A 25,139-nucleotide genomic window follows, 5' to 3' on the forward strand; every position below is an offset into this window, starting at 1 on the left:
TTTCCTAGGGTGCTGGCTCTGTGGGCAACAGCAGAGCAACTGGCAATTCTAAAAATCTCTCAGTTCTGCTGTCATGAGAACCTGGAATAAAAATAGCACTGGCCTGAAGTACAGCCTGCCCCTTTTGTGGCAGCATCTCCAAGGCTGGTGTACAGGCAGTGACTCACTGCACAGCCCCTCCTTCTGCGTCCAGGGGAGGTGAAAAATAGCACATGAGCTTTAAAACCAAAGACCTTGACAGCAAATGCCTGAAGTTGTATAAAAAAGCCTGACAATGACAAAAGCCTAAGGACGAGTTCATCATCACATTTCCTTGAGGATTAACTAAGGATGGCAAAATGGGTCCTCTATGTCCATCTGTCCCCCGACTTCACTGGATGACAGAGACCCAGTTCCCAGGAACAGAATCAGGCCTCTCTGTCACAGGGTGGAGGAATCGTCCCCCTGCAAATCCCCCGGCCCTCTAAAACACTCTTACATCTATTTTAATCCACTAGCATCTTTTTAGAACAGCCTCACTTCTGCTTTCTTTCTCTATGGAAGGGTTTCTCAACTATGGCACGACTGACAGTTTGGGCCAGATGATTCTTTAGTGTGGAGGCTGTCTTCTACACTGTAGGATGTGTGACCATTTTCTTGGCCTCTACCCACTAGGTAACAGTAAACCACACCCCACCCCAGGTTATGATAACCTACAATGTCTCTAGACATTCCCCAGGGGAATTCCCCTAGAGGACAAAATCGACCCCTCACCCCACCTCCAGCGAGAACCACTCTTCTATGGCAACAATGAAAATGGAACATCTCTTGCCTGTACTAATCTGGAAAATGCTAAAAGTTATTGCTTGGACTTTTCTGGTTAGTGCAGAGTTGGAATAAGAAGGCAAAGGAGGGGCTTCCCTGGTGGCGCAGTGGTTGAGAGTCCGCCTGCCGATGCAGGGGATACGGGTTCGTGCCCCGGTCCGGGAAAATCCCACATGCCGCGGAGCGGCTGGGCCCGTGAGCCATGGCCGCTGAGCCTGCGCGTCCGGAGCCTGTGCTCCGCAACGGGAGAGGCCACAACAGTGAGAGGCCCGCCTACCGCAAAAAAAAAAAAAAGAAGGCAAAGGAAAACTTTTAGGGGGAGGGTTAATTTTGCTCATAAAAATTAAAACCAAAGGGCAGTTTTTTTGATTAATTTTTTTAAAGCAAAGACAAAATGATGAACACTTTTTTGTCAAGTTATCTCAAAGCAAGCTTCTATGTTAACTCTCCTTCTAAGCATGATAAAGATCAGGGGGGAAGTGTTTTGCAGACTAAAGCAAAATCTATTATTTTTCCACTGAGCTGTGATCTGAGAGCTCTAAGAATAAATAGTGTTTTCTGGGGAAAAAGTATTTGTATAAGGTTGCACAGTGATGAGGACAGTGGTTTCAACCCTGACTACATATTAGAACCAGCTGGGAAACTGGCCAGCACTTCTCACATTTTGACGTGCACACCAGTCACCTGGGGCTCCCGTTAAAGCTGCGGATTCTGGCTCAGTGGGTCTGGGGTGAAGCCTGAGCTCCTGCGTTTCTAACAAGCTCCCAGCGCTGCTTGCTGATGCCGGTGCTGCTGACCCACGGGCCACATTTTGATCAATAAGGCCTACATGTACCACCGGAATCAGATGAACATCCTTGATGTACATTAAGAGGTCTTTACTATAATTAGATGATGCCATGTTGCAGGCTACTGGAGATAAAGACTAAGATAGTCCCTACCTGTAAAACTGAAGTGAGGATACCAGTAAAGAGGAAGTAAAGTGGCAACAGAGAGCAAGTGTGGGACACTGGCCAGAGCACTGGACGAGAGCCTGGAGACCAGGTCCCATCACTCACTCACAGGGTGGCTTTCTCCACCTGAGCCCATTCGTCAGCTGTTAATGGGGATGGGGACACTGTGTACTCATACTGGTTCTCTCGTACTCCCGGGGCCAAGTCACCAGATAGGCAAGCGCGCAGCTCTGTCTGCAGTCATTCAAGTTTCAGGAGCAGTGCTGATTGGCGCTACCAGCCCCCACTCCTCATCCTCTTGTGGTACCTTATTCATCCCTCCTGTGCCAGCACCTAGCCCAGAACCTGGCACACAGAACAGCAGTGCAAAGACAGCTGCCATTTTACCAAATGAGCAAAGAGAGGTCCCCAAAAAAATATGCTCAAGATCCCACCTGAGATTCCTTCTGAGTCTCAAGGCTGAGCTCTCCCCTGGGCTTATGCACTGAAGAGGAAATATATGTATTTCTGAAGTCACTGGGCCCAGCAGATCCCAGAGAAATGGCCCAGGGATAAGTTGTCTGTCCTGGAAAGGGTGGGTGGAAGGTTTGGGCCACAGCACCGAAGAGTGCCTCAGACCTTCCCTAGGGCCCACATCTCCAGGCGTCTTGCTAACAGACTTTTCCTTGGCAGAGAGGACAGAAGGTCCACCACTGACCTGGAACACCCTTCCTCAGCAGGGACCGCTGTATCCTGAACGACCCGATCCTGCCACCACCACGACCAGCCATCCTTCACCAAGCACCTCCTACGCTGCCCGAAAGGGGCAGGCGGCACCAGAAGCACCAACACCCTCTCGCAGCCTCCGCAGCTCGCCCTGCAGCCTTACCGTTTGCGGACGATGTTAATGTTCTTCTCGAGCAGGTCGTAGCGGATATACTCACTGGGCTCAAAGTGGCTCATGGCCACCTCGGCCCGCTGGCACAGGACCGAGGCCACATGGTACTGCCGCACACCCAGGGCTTTCTGCAAGAAGAAGGACAGCAGTGACTGTCAGTGGAGGATTTAGGGCGGTCCACCCCTGAGAGAAAGCACGGAATGGTGAAAAAAGCAAAGAATTCAAGTGTCAAGAGCTATTCAGTGACTGCAGCCTCCGTTTCCTCACCTGAGGCACAGGGATGAGGCAGAAGCCACAAGAAACACAGCCTGTGGGAGCAGGAAAGTGCAAGGGATTTACAGTCAGAATTTCTGCATCAAAGTCAAATTCTGTCCACTTAAGAAAATCCTCCATCATCTGAGGGCCAGAAAAGGTGGGCAATGGGGATACAACCAGCTGTAGCGATCACATAGTTACGGGGAAGGTTGAAGGAGAAAATATGTGGATGTTCTCATTAAGCTCTAAAGCACCACCCAAATGGTAGCTGCTATCCTGCCTGCCCTATAAGTTCCTTGAGGCTTGGGATCAAGCTTTGTTTGTCTTATTCATCTGTATCTGGACTACCTGGCACATATTAGAGATTTAATAACTAATGGTTGAATAGATGGAAAAATTAGTGAGGAAAACCGATGCATAAGCTTTGGATGTTTCCTCATCCCATGAAAAGGTGGTGCCTAATCCTGCTCCCCTGGAATGTGCAGCAGACTCACCGACTGACTGGACAGAATGTGGCACAGTGATACTAGGGGACCTCTGAGGCTAGGTCACAAAAAGGATTGCTTCTGCCTGGCTCTCTCTTTCTTTGATGGCTCTGGAGGAAGACAGTCACCACCACTGTTAAAACATTTCAGCAGGGCTTCCCTGGTGGCGCAGTGGTTGAGAGTCCACCTGCCGATGCAGGGGACACGGGTTCGTGCCCCGGTCCAGGAAGATCCCACATGCAGCAGAGCGGCTGGGCCCGTGAGCCATGGCTGCTGGACCTGCGCCTCCGGAGACTGTGCTCTGCAATGGGGGAGGCCACAACAGTGAGAGGCCCGTGTACCGCAAAAAAACCACAAAAAAAAACCCCAAAAAAACAGTTCAGCAGTCCTGAGAGAGGCCCACCTAGAGAGGAACTGAGGCCTCTTGCCAAAAACCAGCACCACCTTGCTAGGCGTGTAAGCACGCCATCTTGCAAGCCAGTGCTCCAGCCTCAGCCTAAGCCCTCAGATCACCAGGGCCCTGGCCGACAACCTGGACTGCAAGTTCTTGAGCGACTCTGAGCCAGAACCACCAGCCAAGACGCTCCCAAATTCCAGGCCCACAGGAACTGTGAGCGAGAAATGTGTATTGTTGTTTTAATCCTCTAAGTTTGGGAGCAACGACTTCTTATGCAGCAACAGATAAGCAACTGTTATGAAGGGGTCTGTATTAGTTCATTTTAAACTGTGGATGACAAAATTCACAGGGTTCATTTTGACCAAGGAGGAACAGATGAACCCAAAGAAGCAACAGAGGGAAAGAACAGTGGTGTTCCCCGTCTAGGAAGTCATACCCTTGGGCAAGGAAAGAGGCAAAGCTCAAGCCACTGACCCAGGCTCCCTTTTATATGTCACCAGGACATTTAAAGCCAAACCCTGCCGACCTCAGCATCTGAACCAATACAAATGCACAGCTGCCACTCGCTGTTCAGGTGGCCGGCGAGGAGGGCAGACCCCATCAGGAAACAGCACCCCACCCGCCACCCCACCCCCCGACCTGCCACAGCAGGAGTGACCTCCCATTGCAGACTGCAGATCCACCTGCCCTCCAGCTAAAACTCCACCAGGGGACCCTCACTCTCTGCCCTACTGGGTAGGGGTGAAGAACTCACCAATCAAAGGACTTTCCTTTTCTTTTTTTTTGGCCTCGCAGCATGTGGGATCTTAGTTCCCCAACCAGGGAACAAACCCGTGCCCCCTGCAGTGGAAGTATGGAGTCTTTTTTGTTTTTTGTTTTTTGTGGTATGCGGGCCTCTCACTGTTGTGGCTTCTCCCATTGCGGAGCACAGGCTCCGGAGGTGCAGGCCCAGCGGCCATGGCTCACGGGCCCAGCTGCTCCGCGGCATGTGGGATCTTCCCAGACCGGGGCACGAACCCGTGTCCCCTGCATCGGCAGGCGGACTCTCAACCACTGCACCACCAGGGAAGCCCTGGAAGCATGGAGTCTTAACCACTGGACCGCCAGGGGAGTCCCAAAGGACTTTCAACAGCCTGTGCAGAAGAGGAATGTGGGACACTGTAGCTGCAGGTATGGCCATTGCTGCCTGCTGCTGCCATTACAGTGGGATGCCCAGTGCACAGAGGCAGTCGGGGGGACCTGGACTTCAACCTGGCACGCCATTTACTACCTGAGCCATCTAGGACAATTTACCCTTACTACTCATTTCCACACAGTGCTATTGTGAGGGCTAGGAGGTAACAGAAAGTACTTGGCACGGTTTCTATTATTACCCCTGTGCATTCAGCCTCCTCTGTGTTTTTCACACAAATGAGAAGCTATACAAATTGTTCTGCAACTTGCTTTTTTCATTTATCAACACATCTTTGACATCTTTCCAATGTTTATACACAGATCTATCGCTCTCTTTTTGTAAATTAATTGCCCTTAACTTCAGTTTCCTTAGAAATAAAAATGAGTAGAACAATACCTAGTGTCTGGCCCAGTAAGCAAAACAAATAACTGTAATCATAATTATAGTGTAGAGAAAAGGTAAAGTAGCAAATTCCTAACAGTAACGGGACAATTAAGCCATCTATGGACACATATCAATACTTAAAAATAGATTTAAGTAATAATGCTGATTGGAAAAAAATGGACAAAATAATATGTTCATACAGAATACAACTTTGGGATAAAACAAGAATATTTATTAGTGCCTAGTGTGAGACGAGCACCGTGCTAAGCATCTCATCCTCACAGCCACCCAGTGAAGCGGCACCTATGATTAGCCTATTTTCCAAGTGAGGCAACTGAGGCCCTCATGGAGTGACCAAGGCCACAGAGCAGCAACCAGGACCCAATCCAGCCTGACGGGCCCACTTTCTGCTATTGCCCCAGGCCCTCACCCGAAGCTCTGCCCCTAAAATGGAGATGAACTCAGTAGTGTTAATAACAAATCAACCCCGCTACACGCTCAGTCCTTAATCGCAATACTGCTCTACTTACCAACTATGTGCAAATGTCTGTTCACAGCAGCTAGCGCTGCCCAAGAGGACTTCCTGCCAGGATGGACACGTCCTAGATCCTCACTGTTCAATACAGTAGCCACCCACCACGCGTGGCTGCAGGGCACCTGAAGTGTGCTGAGGTTGACTGAGGAGTGGAATTTTTAATGTTACTCAATTTTAATTAAAGTTAAGTTGCCACATGGGACGGCTCAGGTTTATACATTAATAAGGATGGAAAGAGTTTTTAGGAAGCCTGAACAACCTGAATGTTCATCAAGTCAATTCTTCTAAAAAGCTATTTGGACCCCATCCCATGCCAGGAGTTCATCATCCCACATGACCACCAATCCATTTCTGAAAAATTTCAAAATATTCTCCCTCTGTTTCCTTGCACAGTCTGCTTTTTCAGGTGGCGGGGGTGTCTGCCCTCTGGACGGTATGAAATAAACGCAACCATCTTCCTCAGGATATTGCTTCCCAGACCTGAGGTGCAACAGAATCTCCTGAGTTTGTTAAAAATACACAATCCTGGGACTTCCCTGGCGGTCCAGTGGTTAGGACTCGGCACCTTCACTGCATGGGCCTGGGTTCAATCCCTGGTCGGGGAACTAAGGTCCCGCAAGCCACGAGATATGGCCCAAAACAATGTAACCCTAAACCTTACCCAGGTCAACTCAGCTGAGGGCGGGGGTCCCTGAACTATCTGAAGACAGGACTTACCGTCCTCTCTAAACCCCCTCTTCTCTAGGCCAAGGGTAGCCCTGAGTTTTTTCAACTTTTCCTTTACGTGGCATGTTTCTAAATCCTTCAATAGCCCAACCATGCCCTGTGCTGAGGGCAAAGGGACAGTCACCTCCTTTGCTAAGCTTGTGGCTGTCCACCTCACTGCTGACACATGCATCACTCCCTTCCTCCTAACCCCTCAATAGCCACCTTCCTCACTGACCGTTCAAGCCACACTGTACTACAGACTTGGTTTTCTGTGCAGAGCTCTACCTTAATCTTGGTTTAATTTCAGCACCAGTTTCTGTCTACCTCCAGCCCTCTGTGTTCTACAGGAGTCCGGGTCAGTCACCCCAGGTCCTGACAGGCTGGCCTTCCCGGAGCGTGTCAGCCATGCACGCACTAAGCACAACTCTCAGGCTGTTCATTCAAGTCTCAGTACAAATGTGACCCATTCCAGGCCAGGCTCCCCAGGGTGGACGTCTGGTCAACCCAACAGTGATCGATTTAGAGACAATCCCCAGGTCCGGGTCTTCAACCCACAACAATAACCACCTGACTGAAATGCCACTAAGCCATCACTTCTGTTTCACGACTAGGGACAGCCTGACTGACCCGTCAGTTGCCCTACAGAAATCAACACTCACACTCCCTGTTTCACTTATCTACTAATCGCAACAAAAAAGTAAGATGTTAGCCTGGCTGTGAGACCTTAAGCAATTCACTTTGTTCCTCCAGGCCTGAGTTTTTCACAGCTGTAAAGGGTGAAATCTCAGCCTTGTTCCCTGCTTCAGAGCCGAACTGTGAGAGGTTTAAAGTGTATGAAATGTCATGTATAACTCTGAAGAGGCTGATCATACTAATATGGTTACCCCAAAGACTGACCTCAAGGGCAAGGATGCCGCGTATCATTCATTCAGGACCACATATCTCTCACATATAAAATGAAGACTAGGCTGTGGGTAGTCTTAGAATAAAAATAAAATAGCCTTACTTATTAAGTACCTGCTCCATGCCAAGCATTTTCTGTGCCTAATTTTGAATTCCATAGTGGTACAAGGTAATTGTTATTCCCATCCTACAGATTTGGAAACTGAAGATCAGAGAGGTTAAGTCAGAAATCTTACATGTGACAAACAGTGAATCCAGGATGCAAGTGCAGACCTGTCTCTTTCTAGGATGAGCCAGTTCCCCTGGATTCTGCTACCCCCTAACCCCACATAGCCCATCCTTTCCCATTGGAAGGTAGCATGGTGTGATGGTTCAGATTGAAGACCTGTAGTCAGATTGCCCAACCCAGCAGCATCACTAAGCCGCTGTGGCCCTAGAGAAGTTATTTAGCCTCGCCAAGCCTTAGCTTCCCCAGAGAAAATGGAGATAAACGTCAGTGTTAACAGTAAATGAAATAGTCTACTTTATAAGTGCTTGGCACAGAGCGGGTTCATATGTGCTCAATGTATGTTTTTTTTTAATTAATTTATTTGTTTTCATTTTTGGCTGTGTTGGGTCTTTGCTGCTGTGCGCAGGCTTTCTCTAGTTGTGGCGAGCGGGGTCTACTCTTCATTGTGGTGCGCAGGCTTCCCAATGTCGTGGCTTCTCTTGTTGCGGAGCACGGGCTCTAGATGCATGGGCTTCAGTAGTTCTGGCGCACAGGCTTAGTTGCTCCGCGGCATGTGGGATCTTCCCGGGCCAGGGATCGAACCCATGTCCCCCACATTGGCAGGCGGATTCTTAACCACTGCGCCTCCAGGGAAGCCCTCAATGTACGTTATATTGTGTTATTTTCATGGAGGAGACAGACACACAATTAGATGTGATGAGGTTGTGCTCCTTTTCTGGATTCTGGCAGAAGGGGTATGCCTCTTATTTTGCTTACTGCAAACATAGCTTTTGGCTGATCAGCATTTTTCAGAAGCCTTAGCTCATCTGGGCCTTTGACATTCTTGACCCCTTTCTGATGTATTCCAGCTGCCACAGTGTTTCTCCTTAGTTACTTGCCCTCCTTCCAACTTTGGCTAAGAGATTCTAAAAATCTAAGCTGAGGTCTGTAGTGGCATCTCTTCTGTCTCTCCTTCATACTTGCAATTTGTTAGAATTTGCCTTGGAAAACCTCCCATCCCTCTGAAACCCCTTCTGCTTACGGGATCCTGGCAGAGAGACCTCATCTATTTGGTCTCTGAATAATTCAGAAACTTGCTTTCCTCCAGGGCACCAAACATGCTGAACTTCTGTAGCCAGTACGAAGTCTAAAGGGATCTGCCACTGGGCCTTTGCACATGCCATTTCTTCTGCTTAGAAAGTTCTCTGCCCACCCCCTTCTCAATCTACCATTTGTGTAGGTAATTCCCATTGATCCTTCAAGTTCCAAATTAATTTCACTTTCTTAGGGAAACTTCCTTGAACTCTCAGCCCAAGCAGAGCCTCCTATCATCTATGCCCCTTTACTACTTCTTAATGTTCATTTGTGAGATGATATCTGTCTCCACTAGTTTGTAAGATCCACTAAGGGAGGGACTGTGTCTGTTCATTCATAATAAAATTCCCCATGCCTGAACACCAGGTCTGATACACAGGAGGTGCTACATAAATATCAGTTAATTAAACCAATGAATGTTGCTTTTACTTTACCAACCAGTTCTTCCTTATTGAGCAAGGTTAAATACAGAGCAAGTTTGGTTAACCTTGTAAGAGCAAATAGTTAACAGGACAAATCAATAATTTGCCAGGCTCAGATGCTTGTGGTTAGACTGTAAACAGGTTGAACATTTTTGAAAGACAATTAGGCAATACCTATTAAAATGTAAAACATTTGTACCTTTTGACTAGCTTTCCCTCTTTCAGGGAGCTATCTTATAAAAATACTCACTTAAATGAGCGTAGAGACTGGCAAAGACGCTCTCTACATCACTGTTTTTATTTATTTATTTATTTATTTAGACAACTGTTCTTTATCTAGCTTCACATTTGGATTGATGGTCTTCGTTGCCACGTGCGGGCCTTCTCTAGTTGCGGCGAGCAGGGCTACTCTTTGTTGCGGTGTGCGGGCTTCTCATTGCGGTGGCTTCTCTTCTTGCGGAGCACGGGCTCTAGGCACGCAGGCTTCAGTAGTTGTGGCTCACGGGCTCTAGAGGGCAGGCTCAGCAGTTGCGGCGCACGGGCTTATTTCCCCGGCACATGGGATCTTCCCAGACCAGGGTTCAAACCCGTGTCTCCTGCACTGGCAGGTGGATTCTTAACTACTGTGCCACCAGGGAAGTCCCCATCACTGTTTTTAAAAGAACAACACAATTGTCCAAAAATAGGGCACTGATTGAATAAATTCTGGTTCATCCACGAAGGAATGCCATTCTACAGCTTTTTAAATATTCAAGAATAAGATGATGGGGCTTCCCTGGTGGCGCAGTGGTTGAAAGTCCGCCTGCCGATGCAGGGGATACGGGTTTGTGCCCCGGGCCGGGAGGATCCCACGTGCCACGGAGCGGCTGGGCCCGTGAGCCACGGCCGCTGAGCCTGCGCATCCGGAGCCTGTGCTCCGCAACGGGAGAGGCCACAACAGTGAGAGGCCCGCGTACCGCAAAAAAAAAAAAAAAAAAAAAAGAATAAGATGGTGGTGGTTTAACAACATTGTGAATGTAGTTAACGTCACTGAAGTGAAGAGTTAAAAATGGTTAAAATGTCAAACTTTATGTTATATGTATTTTACCATGATTTAAAAAAAGAAGTAGAGGGGACTTCCCTTGTGGCGCAGTGGATAAGACTCTGAGCTCCCAATGCAGGGGGCCCTGGTTCGATCCCTGGTCAGGGAACTAGATCGCACATGCATGCTGCAACTAAGAGTTCGCATGCCGCAACGAAGGAGCCCACCTGCCACAACTAAGACCCGGTGCAACCAAATAAATACATAAATAATTTTTAAAAAAAAAAGAATATTTAAAAAATAAAAAAAAATTAAAAAGAAGTATACCTACCTTTACTGGCAGGAAAAAAATTTCATGACACATTCAATGAAAATAAGAAACAGCAAAATAGTGCCATGGTACGGGCCCATTTCTGTATAATAACAGTAATTAACAAATGTAAATATGTTTAGGAAAAATTGAAACGATATGCCTAAACTGTTCACAGCAATTATCTCTAGAGATTAGAATTATGGGCACTTTTATGTTCTAGGCTAAGTATTTCTGTAACTTTTAAATGCTGCATGATATATGCAAGTTTCTTTTGTAATTGGGGAAAAAAAAGAATGAACAAGACAAATTGGTGCAGAAAAGCATGCTGACTGTAGTGTAGCATACATGGCAGGATCGGTCAGGAGCACTTAGACAATAATCAAGTGTTCTGGTTTTTTAAAATGTGCAAACCCTTTGTTTCAGCAAGTTAACTTACAGGAATTTATCAGGACTACGTAAAAGGAAAAAAATGTACCTTCGCACTAGAGGAATCTGGTTACCACCACCTCAACCCAGAGATCAAAGAGCATCACCAACAGCAAGACTACCTTACATTCGTGCCTCCCGATGGGACAGCGTCACCTATGAAGAATTCTTGTCAAAAAATGTTTAACGTGAATCTAAGAAAGCTTTGGGACCTTACTTCCAGTTTAAGGAAAATGCAAGGAATAAAAGAATAATCAATTACATCCAGAATGCGAACAGTCTGTGAGAATCTGGGCTAGTCCCTTCCAAGTCAATGTCATGGGGGAAAACGGTGTGTGTGTGACAGGGTGGGAGTGGGGAGGTGTTGTTCTAGATTAAGAGACTAAAAAAGTAACATCAGTGCAGCATGCAAATTTTTGCAGTACGCGGGCCTCTCACTGTTGTGGCCTCTCCCATTGCGGAGCACAGGCTCCAGACGCGCAGGCTCAGCGGCCATGGCTCACGGGCCAAGCCGCTCCACGGCATGTGGGATCTTCCCGGACCGGGGCACGAACCCGCGTCCCCTGCATCGGCAGGCGGACTCTCAACCACTGCGCCACCAGGGAAGCCCAGCATGCAAATTTTTTATTAGGTCTTGATTTGAAAAGAGATAGCTACCAAAGACATTCTTGGGAGAAGTGGGGAAGTTAAGAAAATGATACTGTAGTTATATAGCTAATTGACTTAGTTTTAAGAGATGAATGTTGAAGCTTTTAAGAATGAGGTGTCACAATGTCTTTAATTTCTTCTGAAATGGTCCAGAAAAAAAAATAATAAAAAATATATAGATGGCGGGGTGGGATGAATTGTGAGACTGGGATTGACACATATACACTGTTGATACTATGTATAAAATAGATAACTAAAAAAAAAAGATAACTAATGAGAATCTATTGTATAGCACAGGGAACTGTACTCAGTGCTCTGTGGGGACCTAAATGGGAAGGAAATCCAAAAAAGAGATATACATATATAAACGTATAAGCTGATTCACTTTGCTCTACAGTAGAAACTAACACAATATTGTAAAGCAACTATACTCCAATAAAAATTTAAATATATATATATATAGATGAAGCAAATAAGGCAAAATGTTGATAACTGTTGACTCTAGATGGTAGGTATATGGGTGTTCTTTGTACTATTTTCTACTTTTCCTTATGTGTAAAAATTCATGACAAGAAATCTTTAAAGTAAGGCATCAAGTATGGTTAAATCCATGCACTAGACATAATGGCTTAAATTTCCTTCTTGACTTTTTCTAAATTTTCTACAAATGAATCATTATAATACTTCTTATAATTAGAAAGAATGTAACCAACATTAGTTTTTAATTAAAAATTAAATGCTCGGAACCAAAGATAAATATCCTTGCAGACTGCCTGCTGTGGACTAAAAGCAAAATAATGCAATCTTTTCATAAAGCAGCTTGTCAATAAGACGTCCACAGGAACATCCATACCTTTGACTCAGTAATTCCATATCTGAGACTCTATCTTCAAGAAATAACTCTAAATATGTAAAGGAAATGAACATTATAAAAAATGGTTTGGGTTCAGACAGAAAATTATTTTCTCCTATAATTCCCCAAATTTGTATTAAGGTGATACTGTGTGGCTGGAAAGAGACTGACAGCAAGCTGTTTTTAGCTGGTGTAGAGAAAACCAAAGTTCCCTAGTATCACTATAGGTTTCTCCTTGAACCCCAAATTTGAAATCCAACATTCGGGTGAAGGTATCAAGCTCAGAGTGCCCACCCCATGGGTCATTTCCCTGTGTGCAGTATGGTGGACAGTGAGATTCCCCGTGACAGGAGGTGGTGGGGGCCAAGAAGGAACATTCAGGGGTTGGGAGTCCAGAGATCTGTCCTCTGAGTTCGGTCACAATGCACCCCTGTACAAATAATCTAGCTTTTCTGTGCCTTCTTTTTCATTTCTTTCTTTTTTTAAAAAAGATATTTATTTATTTATTTGGCTGCGCCAGGTCTCAGTTGCAGCTCGTGGGATCTTCGTTGCCGTGTGCAGAATCTTTAGTTGCAGCACGCGGGATGTTTAGTTGCGGCATGCGAACTCTTAGTTGCAGCACATGGGATCTAGTTCCCTGACCAGGGATCGAACCTGGGCCCCCTGCATTGGCAACGAGGAGTCTTAGCCACTGGATCACCAGGGAAGTCCCTCCATTTCTATAAAATGGGAGAAGCAGATCATTCTGGCTGCATCAAAATCAGCTGGGAGGCTTCACTGAAACAGCTTCTAGGCCCTAAGGGCTCCCAGACCTCTCAATCAGAATCACCTGAGGTGGAGCCTTAAGCATCAATAAAGATTACAGGTTACTCTGATACAGCCATATCTGGGAACCACCGGACTAGACATTCTCCAAAGTTCCTTCCAGCTCAGAGATTCTATAAATATTCCTCCCCAGTAAGCAGGCATCAGATAAACCCACTTATTCCCAAACACCTAGGGGAAAGCATAGCAACGTCCGAACAGATTAATCTGTACCAAGGAAGAAAACCCCCAGAGCTCAGGTCTTTCTGGAGTAGCCACAGCCTTCGCCTTCATTTACACACAGATGTGGATGTAAAGGTATGCATTATGTGCACACGTCAAATGCAACCCAGTGTGGTGTCACAGAAAGCACACCAGATTCAGAACGCTACCCATTATTAGCTCCCTGCATGGTCAAACTGTTTACTCTATTTTAAAATACTCATAAAATATGGAGAATAATCCCTGTCATTTAACAAATAATGCCAGAAATTGTTTCCACATGGCCCCCAAACTTTTTCAAGTTAAGGCCCACGAACAAAATAATTCTTTTTGGTAAACAGACCAGGTTGCTGCTGGAAGGCAACTGGCAGCCTTAGCTGCTGGGGGATGGGGGGGGGGGGGTCATTATCTCTGCACACCTGTATGTTATTTGCTACAGCACACCTGGGGAAAGTCTAGCTGTACCACACCAGACTCTAGAAGACCACCACGTTCTCCCTGCCCTCAAGACCACAGTATGGTGGGATAAGACAAACATGAAAACAGAAGGTGTGATAGTGTGTTAGAGTGGCTATTGTATGCGTTAGGTACAGGGGTCAGTGAAGGCAGGGAAATATGAGTGGTCGAGTGAAAAAGAGGCTAAGGCCTCCTCAGGGCTCAAACAAGATCATGTTTGGGTTCAAATCAAAAACACTGGGCTTCCCTGGTGGCGCAGTGGTTGAGAGTCCGCCTGCCGATGCAGGGGACACGGGTTCGTGCCCCGGTCCGGGAAGATCCCACATGCCGCGGAGCAGCTGGGCCCGTGAGCCATGGCCGCTGAGCCTGCGCATCCAGAGCCTGTGCTCTGCAACGGGAGAGGCCACAACAGTGAGAGGCCCGCGTACCACAAAAAAAAAAAAAAAATCAAAAACACTGGCTACAGATGCAAAAACCAGAGAGAATGAGTGATCTGCTCAAAATCACATGGCATTTGTGGAGAGTCATCAGGGAAGGAGGAAGTCATTCAAAGTCCACTGTATCCTAGCAACATCCATATACTGGCCACAGGATGTTCTGAGGAGCCTTTGAGAGGGGACTTCCAAATTTTGACTGAAAACACACAGGCACAAAATACATTTTATGTTGCTGGTAAAAATACATTTTACCAGCAGCAGGTACTGAGAGTGTGTGTAATTCACACGAAGTTTCACTAAACAATACCTGACATGTGCAATGTACACTGATACTTTTTATTCTCTATTATTATTTTCATTGTGGTAAAATACACATAGGTAAAATCTACCATTGTAACTATTAAACATACAATTCAGTACATTCACAATGCTGTGCAACCACCACCACTATCTAGTTCCAGAACCTCTCCATCACCCAAAGCAAGCCCCGGACACACTGAGCAGCTGCTCCTTTTTCTTTTCACCCTCCCTGTCCCAGCCGCTGGCAATCACTGATCTGCTTTCTGTTTCTATGGATTTGTCTATTCTAGATATTTCATGTAAATGAAATCATACAATACAATAGGTGGCCTTCTGTGTCTGGCTTTTTTCATTTAGCATTCTATATTATCTTTTTTTAAGGCCACTTGCACCCCATTAATCTCATGATCCAATAACAGGTCGACATAGGCAGTCTGAAGACACTATCCAATTAAAAATATTAGTTACATAAAATGTATGGTGATGGACGTTAACTAGTCTTATTGTGGTGATCGCTTTGCAATACATACAAATATATAATCATTATGCTGTGTACCTGAAACTAATACAATGTTGTATGTCAATTATAACTCAATTTAAAAAAAAATTACTTACAAACATCAAAGGCAAACAGCGACAATGAATGACAGTCACCGGAGGCGTTTGCGGAGCATCACCAGGCTCTCTGCAGCATTCCGCCTACTGTACCAGAGGACCCCAAACCTCAGCCCACCCACTTGACGCCTGCCTGCACACAACTATCCACCAGGAAAATGGGGAAAATAAAGAAAATGTAGCAAGTTTTTTTAAAAAGTCAAATTCATTACATTTAAAACATGTTCTTTGCTCTGAGTCTTTCCTTTCTATACCTTTGATGTTAAACAGGCCCTTTTAAGAAATAATGGTGGGGCTTCCCTGGTGGCGCAGTGGTTGAGAGTCCGCCTGCCGATGCAGGGGACGTGGGTTCGTGCCCCGGTCCGGGAAGATCCCACATGCCGCGGGGCAGCTGGGCCTGTGAGCCATGGCCGCTGAGCCTGCGCGTCCGGAGCCTGTGCTCCGCAACGGGAGAGGCCACAACAGTGAGAGGCCCGCATACCGCAAAAAAAAAAAAAAAGAAATAATGGTGATAACAGAGAATGATATAGTGGTTTTTTTGTTTTGGTTTTGGTTGTTGTTTTGGTGTCCTTACTTCAAAAAATGTAAAACCTGCAACCTCACACTGATCCTCTCAATTCTGTGTGTACACGTTGGTGCCCTCTATCATGCAACTTTCCCAGAACAAGACTGTCTTTGGGGAAAAGTAGCAGTCACTGGAGAAGTAAGATATGAGGATGAAGAAAAAGCTAGGCTTTAATATTAACTTTATAATCTCAGTAGCAGCCAGAAATATGAGAAATGATAAGCAGGGTTGACTCTGGTGGAAAACATCTATCTTCACTGTCATTCTGTCTGTCTCCCCTCCCTCCTACCACCAAACCTTACCCATTTGTTTACTCATTCGTCTGTCCATCTATCAACTAGTTACTGAGTGACTACGGGTGCCAGACACTGTTCGAGGCACTGAGGATACAGCAATGAACAAAATGGTCCAATACTCCCTGCCCTCTTGGGACTGACATTCCGGGAGGTTAAGGGCGGGGAGGGGACAGACAAGTAGAGACAGAGAAACAAGTAAAACCTCAGTCAGACGTCGGTAAGTGTCATGAGAGAATGAAGCAGGAGCCCTGGGAGAGGGAGCCAGGGAAGTAGGGGGAGGTGCAATTTAAAGTAGGAGAGTTGGGAAGGGCTTCAGTGAGAAGGTGACATTGAACAACGACCTGACAAAAGGCCAACCTACAGGTATCTGAAGGAAGAGTATTCTAGACAGAAAGTGTAAGGATCCTCCAAAGTGAGGTAGTGCCCGTTGTGTTCAAAGAACAAGGAGAGACATCTTTATACCCACGTTGATAGCAGCATTATTCGCAATAGCCAAAAAGTGGAAAAGCAACCCACCCAAGTGTCTGTTGATGGATGATGGAGAAACAGAATGTGGTACATACAATGGAATATTAGTTAGACTTAACAAAGGATTTGTAAAAGCCTAAAAAAGAATCTGACACATGCTACAACACAGATGAACCTTGAAGACATTATACTAAGTGAAATAAGCCAGTCACAAAAGGACAAATACTGTGTGATTAGTTATATGAGGTACCTGCAGTAATTAAGTTCATAGAGACAGAAAGCAGAATAGTGGGTGCCAGGGGTTGGGGGGAGGGGGAAATGGGGAGTCAGTGTCTAATGGGTACAGTCTCAGTTTGGGAAGATGAAAAAGTTCTGGAGATGACTGGTGGTGATAGTTGTGCAACAATATGAATGTACTTGATGCTACTGAACTGTACACTTAAAATTCTTAAAATGGTAAATATTTAAAAGTAAAAAATATATAGGGGGGAAAAAAAGGAACAGCAAGGAAGCCAGTATGGCCAGAGCAGAATAAACAAGGAGGAGTACAGTAAGAGGTAAGACCAAGATTGCATAGGACCTAGGGACTTCCCTGGTGGTCCAGTGGCAAAGAATCCACCTTGCAATGCAGAGGACACGGGTTCGATCCCTGCTCAGGGAACTAAGATCCCACATGCCATGGGGCAACTAAGCCCATGCGCCACAACTACTGAGCTCGTGCACCTCAACTACACAGCCTGCGTGCCGCAAACTACAGAGCCCACCAACCCAGTCTACACGCCACGAGAGAAGAGAAAACCCGCATGCCACAACTAGAGAGAAGCCCACGCACCACAACGAAAGATCCTGCATGCCTCAACGAAGATCCACGTGCCACAACTAAGATCTGACACAGCCAAAAATAAATAAAACAAATAAATAATAAACAAATCTTTAAAAAAAAGAAAAGGTTGCATAGCACCTTGTAGAATACAGTAAAGATTCTGGACTTTACTCTGAGTGAGAAGAGAAGCTAATAGAGAATTCTGAGTGAGAATTACATGGTCCAACTTACTTATAAGGACCATTCTGGCTGCTGTACATAGAATAGAAGGAAGCAGGGAAACCAGATAGGAGGCCAACACAATACCCCAGTCAAAGATGGTGGTGATTTGGACCAGAGTGGTAATGGTGGAGGTGGTGAGAAGGGGTTGGAGTCTGGATATTCTCTGAAAGTACTAACAATAGGATTTGCTAACAAACTGGCCAAGAGGCATGAGAGGAAAGTCAAGAATACCACTGAGGTTTTGGGTCTGAGTAACTGGAAGAATGGAGTTGCTATAAACTGAAATGGGGAAGGCAATAGGAAGAGCAGGCTTGGGGGTGAGATCGGGAGTTTTTCTGTCTGACACCCAAGTGGAGATGTCAAGTAGGCAGTTGGAGTCTCATCCTAAGTCCCATCCCTCTAGAACTTGGCTAATTAAATGGTTCATCTAGAATCATAGATTATCAAAACCCAAAGTGACCCCAGATCACCAGATATCTTTTCTTCACGTGACAGATGAAGAGTGCCCCAGGTCACATACCTAGTTAACAGCAGTTTGGAGCAGAACTCAAGTCACTTAATTCTCAAGTCAACACTTTTTCCACCACACTACCACCCTAGTTAAAACTGAAGCAGGGACTTCCCTGGTGGCGCAGTGGATAAAACCCCACGCTCCCAATGTAGGCAGCCCGCATTCGATCCCTGGTCAGGGAAGTAGATCCCACAGGCATGCTGCAGCTAAGAGTTCACATGCCACAACTAAGGAGCCCTGGAGCCACAACTAAGGAGCCCGCCTGCTGCAACTAAGACCCCATGCAACCAAATAAATAAATAAATATTAAAAATAAAGTTACTCTTTTAAAAAAAAAACCTGAAGTAGTACTGATTCATTAAACAAATATTTATCCAGCCCCAGACGTTGTGCTGTGGTGCCAGAATTAGTGAGATAAGCAAGACGGACACAGTCCCTCCCATTGCTGAACTTATAATCTGGTGAAGAAGACAGATATCAAGTAATCACTAAAGAGACTATGGAAGCAACGATATGAGAAGTGCTATGAAAGCAAGGTTAAGCAGCTATAACGCTATAACAGTATAAAGCTGGAGAACCTCATCTAGACTAGGGGATGGGCTTTTCCAAGAAAGTGATATTTAATCTGAGAACTGAAACCTGACTAGGAGTTAGCCAGGCAAAGAAAGTGCAGTTTAGGAAAAGGAATCCAGGGAACCTGGCAGGCGGAGAGAACAGCATGTGCAAAGGCCCTGTGGCAGGGAAGCACCTGTAGTTGAAAGAAGAAAGAAAAAGCCAGCTTGGATAGAGCAAAGTGAGCAAAGGGCAGTGGAAACGGCAGAAAATAAGGCTAAGAGGTAAAATGGAGCCAGGTATTGTGACGGACCTTGCAGGTGTATGAGAAAAGCACCGTAGCAACCTTGAACTATAGTTTACCTGAGTCATGGCAGAATACCTCGGAACACCAGACGGTAGAAGGCCTCTAAAGGAGTTGTGAGGCCATCTCCCACTTGCTCCTTATCTCCCTGGGAGGCAGTCATGATACAGTTTCTCCTCGCCTCCCAGGATCTGATGAGGTATGGAGATTTCTGCCCTGGACTCTTCAGACTAGAGCTGCAGGATATAAACCTGCTTAGTGGCATCAGGGCTGCCACAACTTTCAGTGCAGTCATCAGCTCCTTTTGTTTTGGTGCCACCCTTTTCGGTGTATGCAACTAGGACCCAAGGAGCTGGCAACTTCGGCTTACTCTTCTCAGTCTGTATATAAGTAATGAACCATCAGAATAAGAAAGTGGTTCATTGTACCTTTACCAATCAATTGGTCAGGCTTTGATTTTTTCATATAAGTATGAGCTTTACAGTAGGACATGTTAAATGTTTATCTTGATTCTAAAAGCAATGGGAAGGACTTCCCTGGTGGCACAGTGGTTAAGAATCTGCCTGACAGTGCAAGGGACATGGGTTCAATCCCTGGTCCGGGATGATCCACATGCCACGGAGCAACTAAGCCCGTGCGCCACAACTACTGAGCCTGCATTCTAGAGCCCACGAGCCCCAACTACTGAGCCCACGTGACACAACTACTGAAGCCCGCGCGCCTAGAGCCCGTGCTCCGCAACAAGAGAAGCCACCACAATGAGAAGCCCGTGCACCGCAACGAAGAGCAGCCCCACTCGCCGCAACTAGAGAAAGCCCGCGTGCAGCAACGAAGACCCAATGCAGCCATAAATAAATAAATAAATAAAATTAAAAAAAAATAAAAGCAATGGGAAGCCACTGAAGCAGGATTATATCTGCATTAAAAAAAAAAAAGTCACTGTGGCTGCCATGTAGATAATGCATTCAAGAAGGGTAAAAGTATTCAATGGAATAGGTTGATGGTGGCTTATCATGTAACCTATTTCCTATAAGCACATTTGTATTTTAACACTTGAACACCTATTCTGTGCCAAGCAACAGGACACAGATACCAAGAAGAAGAAGACAGTCCCTACACTTTTATACCTTAGTCTGGCCACAATCAGCAGTAAATGTAACCCACTGTGACCTGCTTGAGGAAGGAAACACATACAAGGGGCAGGAGTACAGGAGAGCGAAAAATTAGCTCTGCTTGGAATGCCCAGGCAAGACTTCACTGACCAGGGCCGTGGAGGATAAATAAGGGTTTGCAAGGCACTCAGAGGACAGATAGTACATAAAAAGATACAGAATCATCAAGTGAAGTGTGCAGGAGCTACAGGTCACTCAAAATGGTGCGAGGTAAAAGACAAAGCAGGAAATGGTGGAAGGTCAGGCTAGAAACCCAGCAGGTTTGATTCAGGAGGCTGAATTATGACCTGTGGTTTATTTACACAGTGAAAAGAACTTAGATATAGCTCAAAGGCCCAGCTCTACCATTTATTAGTTGTGTGGTGTCAAGCAGGTTTCATCTTTGAACCCAGTTTCTTTCTCTTTTTTTTTTTTAATTTTTATTGGAGTACAGTTGATTTACAATGTTGTGTTACTTTCAGGTGTACAGCAAAGTGACTCAGTTATACATATACATACCTCCACTCTTTTTTAGATTCTTTTCCCATATAGGCCATTATAGAGTATTGAGTAGATAGACTTCCCTGTGCTATACAGTAGGTCCTTATTAGTTATCTATTTTATATATGAACCCAGTTTCTTCACTTGGAAAAAGGGAATACCCACAGTATTAAGTGAGGTTTGAAATTATGTGAATGAGCTCCCAAATAATAGCAATTATTATGTAAAATGCTACAAAGCAGATTGTTTTTTGTTTTTTAAATAGCCTTTACTAGGGTTTTTCCTCCCATTCAAAAAAGGAGGACAGATTTCATGGAGAAAATTTAGACAACACATTAAACAACACAATTTTACAACTCCCCAGAGCCCATCCAGGAGTACTTACCCCAAGACCCCTCCACCAGACCCCCTGGCCTGATGCCAGGTACCCTGTGGTATTTAACAGTGACTCCAAGAGAGGCACTAAACACCAGTCTGTGCTGAATCTACACCTCCCCATAGTCCCTGGCACCAGGATACCTACTGAACCCAAACTGAACAGGTGGTAGGGCTGAGGTTTCTAAGTAAAGACAATGATAATAATAATAATTACTAGTAGTAGTATTAATAGTGATATTTAATACTTTCTATTGAGTGCCAAGTTATAAGCACTTTACATGGATGAACAGCCCTACTGTATTCGAGCTCCATTTAACAGATGAGGAAATTGAGGGCAGGAGAAGCACAGTAACTCACCCAAGGTCTCACAGATACACCAGCACTCAAAGACAGCCTGGCTCTAAGCCAAAACACTGAGCCTTCCAAGCACCAAGTGAACCCTCGCAATTCTAAGTATTGATTTGGATACAAACGAATTAAAGAAATCAGATAAAATCAAAATGGAATAGATGCCAAACTGTTAACAGTAGCTATCCCTGGAGGGTGAAATTATGGACAATTTTTTACTTTTTATATGTATTTAATTTGAACTTTGAGAATCAGAAAAAATTTTTAAGAAATATAAATTATAAATACATGTATTATTAAACATATTTTTAATTTGGATTATTACATTTTAAAAATACTAGATGGAAATATACTACAATGTTAATGGTAGTTATCTCTGGGTGGGGGTGGGTTATCTCTGGGTTTTACGAATAATTATAGGTAATTTTTATGGTATTCTTTATACTTCTATATTTTCCAAGTTTCCTACAAGGGGTACCTTTACAAATATGAAAAAAGTAAGAAATTAATTTTACCTTAAAAATAGATATTACTGAGTCTTATAATATCTGACTACTGTGGTTGGAGTATGAGTAGTCCACATCAGTATTATTTAAAGGATGATGACTTGGGCGTATTTTTAAAAAAATAACTTATTGGGGTTTTGTTTTTATTTCCTAAGTCCAAAAGTAAAACATACTCAATGTTTGGTTCAACCTGGCCCCAGGGCCCAGAGACATTCCAGAGATCATCCATAAGCCATCCACACAGATGTCACAACAACTACGAAATGGGAAAATTTTCCCCCATGCTTGGAGCCCAAGTCTCGGGGCTTGTGAAATTCTCATGAGTAAATACCAGGCCCTTATCTAGAACAGATACTGCCACTAAGCCCTCAGCCTCCATTTTCTCAGGAACTAGGGGGCCAAGGGCAGCCTCAAGGCAGAAAACCTCTCTTCAGCAACCTCTACAAGCCCCTGATTCAACATTATCAATCCAGGAAGCTCATTTTCTTCCAGAAAGTCTGTTCCACTACTAGACAATTCTAATACTTTACAACAACAACAAATGCTTCTGAACTGAAACACACCTCCATTAAATCAGGCACAGATTCTAGCAATGGAAACGTGGGCTCAAATCCCAGCTCTACCCGCAACAAGCTGTGTAAACTTGTGTGTTTTTATTTAAGCCTTCTAAACACAGTTTTTTTCATCTGTGAGTGGGAATAACACCTTCACAGGCTGTAGTGAGGATTAAAGGAGAGTACCCACGTGAAAGTACCCAGCACGCTTCCTAGCCCCGTCCTCTGGAACCAGATCAAATGAGCTTAATCACTCCTCCACACTTCAGCCCTTCAAATCACCAAAAACCATAATCATGTCTTCTCCATTCTAAACATTCCTATAGTACTTCCTCGCTACAAAACTCCCTCTACTTGGGTGGGAGTCTCCCATCAGGGTGACCAACAGCCAGGTGCCCTCAGATCTGTTTTGGAGTAAATCGCAGTAGCTAACACACTGCTCCATGCCAGCCACTCTTATAAACCTTGCTGGACAGAGCTCAGCCTCCCTAACTGCCCTGAAGATGGAGAGGCTCAGACACAGGAAGTGGCCTGCCCAAGGTCACACAGCTAGGAACCTGCTGAGCCCATGCCCTTCTCACTATGCTACAGACAGTGTCTCCCAACCTCCACAGGCCCAGCAGCCAGGTGGGCTCAGTGCTCCATGGGGGCTCAGTCCCAACTGTTCAACGCTCTGGTACAATCTGGCTTCTTGGTTTGATAGAGTCCCTTCCCTTGCTGGATGGGATACAAATCTCTAGGGCTTCCAAGGAGTAAGGGAGGCTCTCCTGATCCTGCATTTACTGACACAGAACAAACTCTGAAGGAAGGAATACAACCAAAGTGGACCCACCAGGGAGTCTGGTAAGAAATAAAATGAAAAGAAACAAACAAAACTGTGCCAAGCAAGATCACAAAGGTTATCTTATGTCATCTTCCCAACAACTGTGCCAAGTGGGATTGTTATAGGTCATTCTGTCTTCTGTTTTAATGAGAAAATGGAGACTCAGACAGATAAGAAGGTAAATAATTGCACTAAAATGTAAGCTCTATGGGGCTCCCCCGGTGGCGCAGTGGTTGAGAGTCCGCCTGCCGATGCAGGGGACGCGGGTTCGTGCCCCGGTCCGGGAAGATCCCACATTCCGCGGAGCAGCTAGACCCGTGAGCCATGGCCACTGAGCCTGCGCGTCCAGAGCCTGTGCTCCGCAACGGGAGAGGCCACAGCAGTGAGAGGCCCGCGTACCGCAAAAAAAAAAAAAAAAATGTAAGCTCTATGAAGGCAGAAAACTTGTCTAATCTGATCACCACTAAATACTCAGAGCCTAGGACACTGAGGGAAGAACAATGATTTGAACACTAGTCTCTTCATCTCGCTTTCAAATTCAAGTTGTGAGTGCCTCCGGCATAGGCTGTGCTGAGCCATTAGTGCCTGTTCACAGAGCCATGAACAGTCCTTTTCGGAGGCTTGGAAAGGGGGCAGGGAGCCATGTCTCTCCAAGACACAGCCTCTAAATGGGCTCCAAGGCAGTAGGGGGTTCCTTTAAGAAATGAGTTGATAGATTCACTCATCTGCCTAATTCTCCTTTGCTGCTGTCTGGAGCAGAGACTCTAGGCACACCGTGAACCGCATACAAATCCCAAACCCTGCTCTGGCCCCCCGGGGCAGCAGCCCTTTGAATACTTACAAAGGGCATCCTCTGTAAGCTCAATAGGCAGCCTGTGAGGCTGACCCACAGCTCTGGCCTCTCCCTCTCAAGCTCTGCTGGTATTTGGGGCAGGAGGCAATCATGGCCTCAAATAGATCCATATGCAAACAGGGCACGGAGCCAACCGAACTGTATCCCCTCTATCCAGCCTACTCTGCAGAGATCTAGTTTCTACTCTTTATGCCCAGGGGAGTTCTCTGGGGGAACAGCTTGACTGGTAAAAAGCCTGAGTTCTGCAAACAAACCTGCATTCAAAATCTGGCTCCGCTGCACGCCGGTTGTGACCTCGGGCAAGCCGTTTAACCAATGGGGGTCTATTTCATCATGGTGAAAACAGGCTAATGACACCCACATCTTAGGGTTGCTGTGAATATCAAGGGAAGCAGTGTTTGTCCAAGACCTAGTTTGGTGACGGTCACAGCGGGGCTGACAGCTCATTATCAGTACCTCTAATGCCAACGGTGCCACGGGGCAGACTAAACATGCCACCACACATTCAAGTTCCTGGATGGTCTAGCCTGAATTTAGCTCCACCCAGCTCGCCCCCTCCCCTTCTTGCTTCAGCCCAGTGTATCATAGTTGCTAAGCCGTGACTTCTTCCTCATCAGCACCGAAGCTCTTTCACAGGCCAGGCCCTGGTCTTAAGTCAGCTCTGCAGCTCTCGGCGAGCAGCAACAACAAAACAGTAACAACACACACGTCCAGCCGAAAGTGATGGAGCCCAGCTATGCAGCACTGAAGTGTGGCAGTTACAGGAATCCCCGAGGCCTCTCTGCAGACCCCCACAACTGGCCACAGGATCGAAGCTCCCACCCGGAAACTGCCTCACCCTCTGCAGGGTGAAGGCAGAAATCCTCCTAACTGGGCCTAAATTCCCCAAGGAGCTTCATATTTAATGATGGTGATAATGCAAATATAATTCTAGAGCGCATCTTCTCAATGCTGCCCTTCAATTTAGAGAATTAGAAAACAGGAAGCCA

At 45.7% G+C, this 25,139-nt stretch overlaps 1 protein-coding gene across 1 annotated transcript in view; it reads right to left on the minus strand.

The window, feature by feature from the left end:
* The window catches only part of ACO2 (aconitase 2), a 53,446-nt gene that overhangs the window by 21,753 nt on the left and 6,554 nt on the right, over nt 1-25,139 (minus strand). Inside the window, exon 2 of the mRNA XM_081250165.1 lies at nt 2,626-2,762. Coding sequence (XP_081106291.1) covers nt 2,626-2,762 — 137 coding nt within the window. The remainder of the gene's footprint in view (nt 1-2,625; nt 2,763-25,139) is intronic.

Source organism: Mesoplodon bidens, assembly GCF_964165515.1.
Source record: "Mesoplodon bidens genome assembly, chromosome: 11".
NCBI classification, from domain to species: domain Eukaryota; kingdom Metazoa; phylum Chordata; class Mammalia; order Artiodactyla; family Ziphiidae; genus Mesoplodon; species Mesoplodon bidens.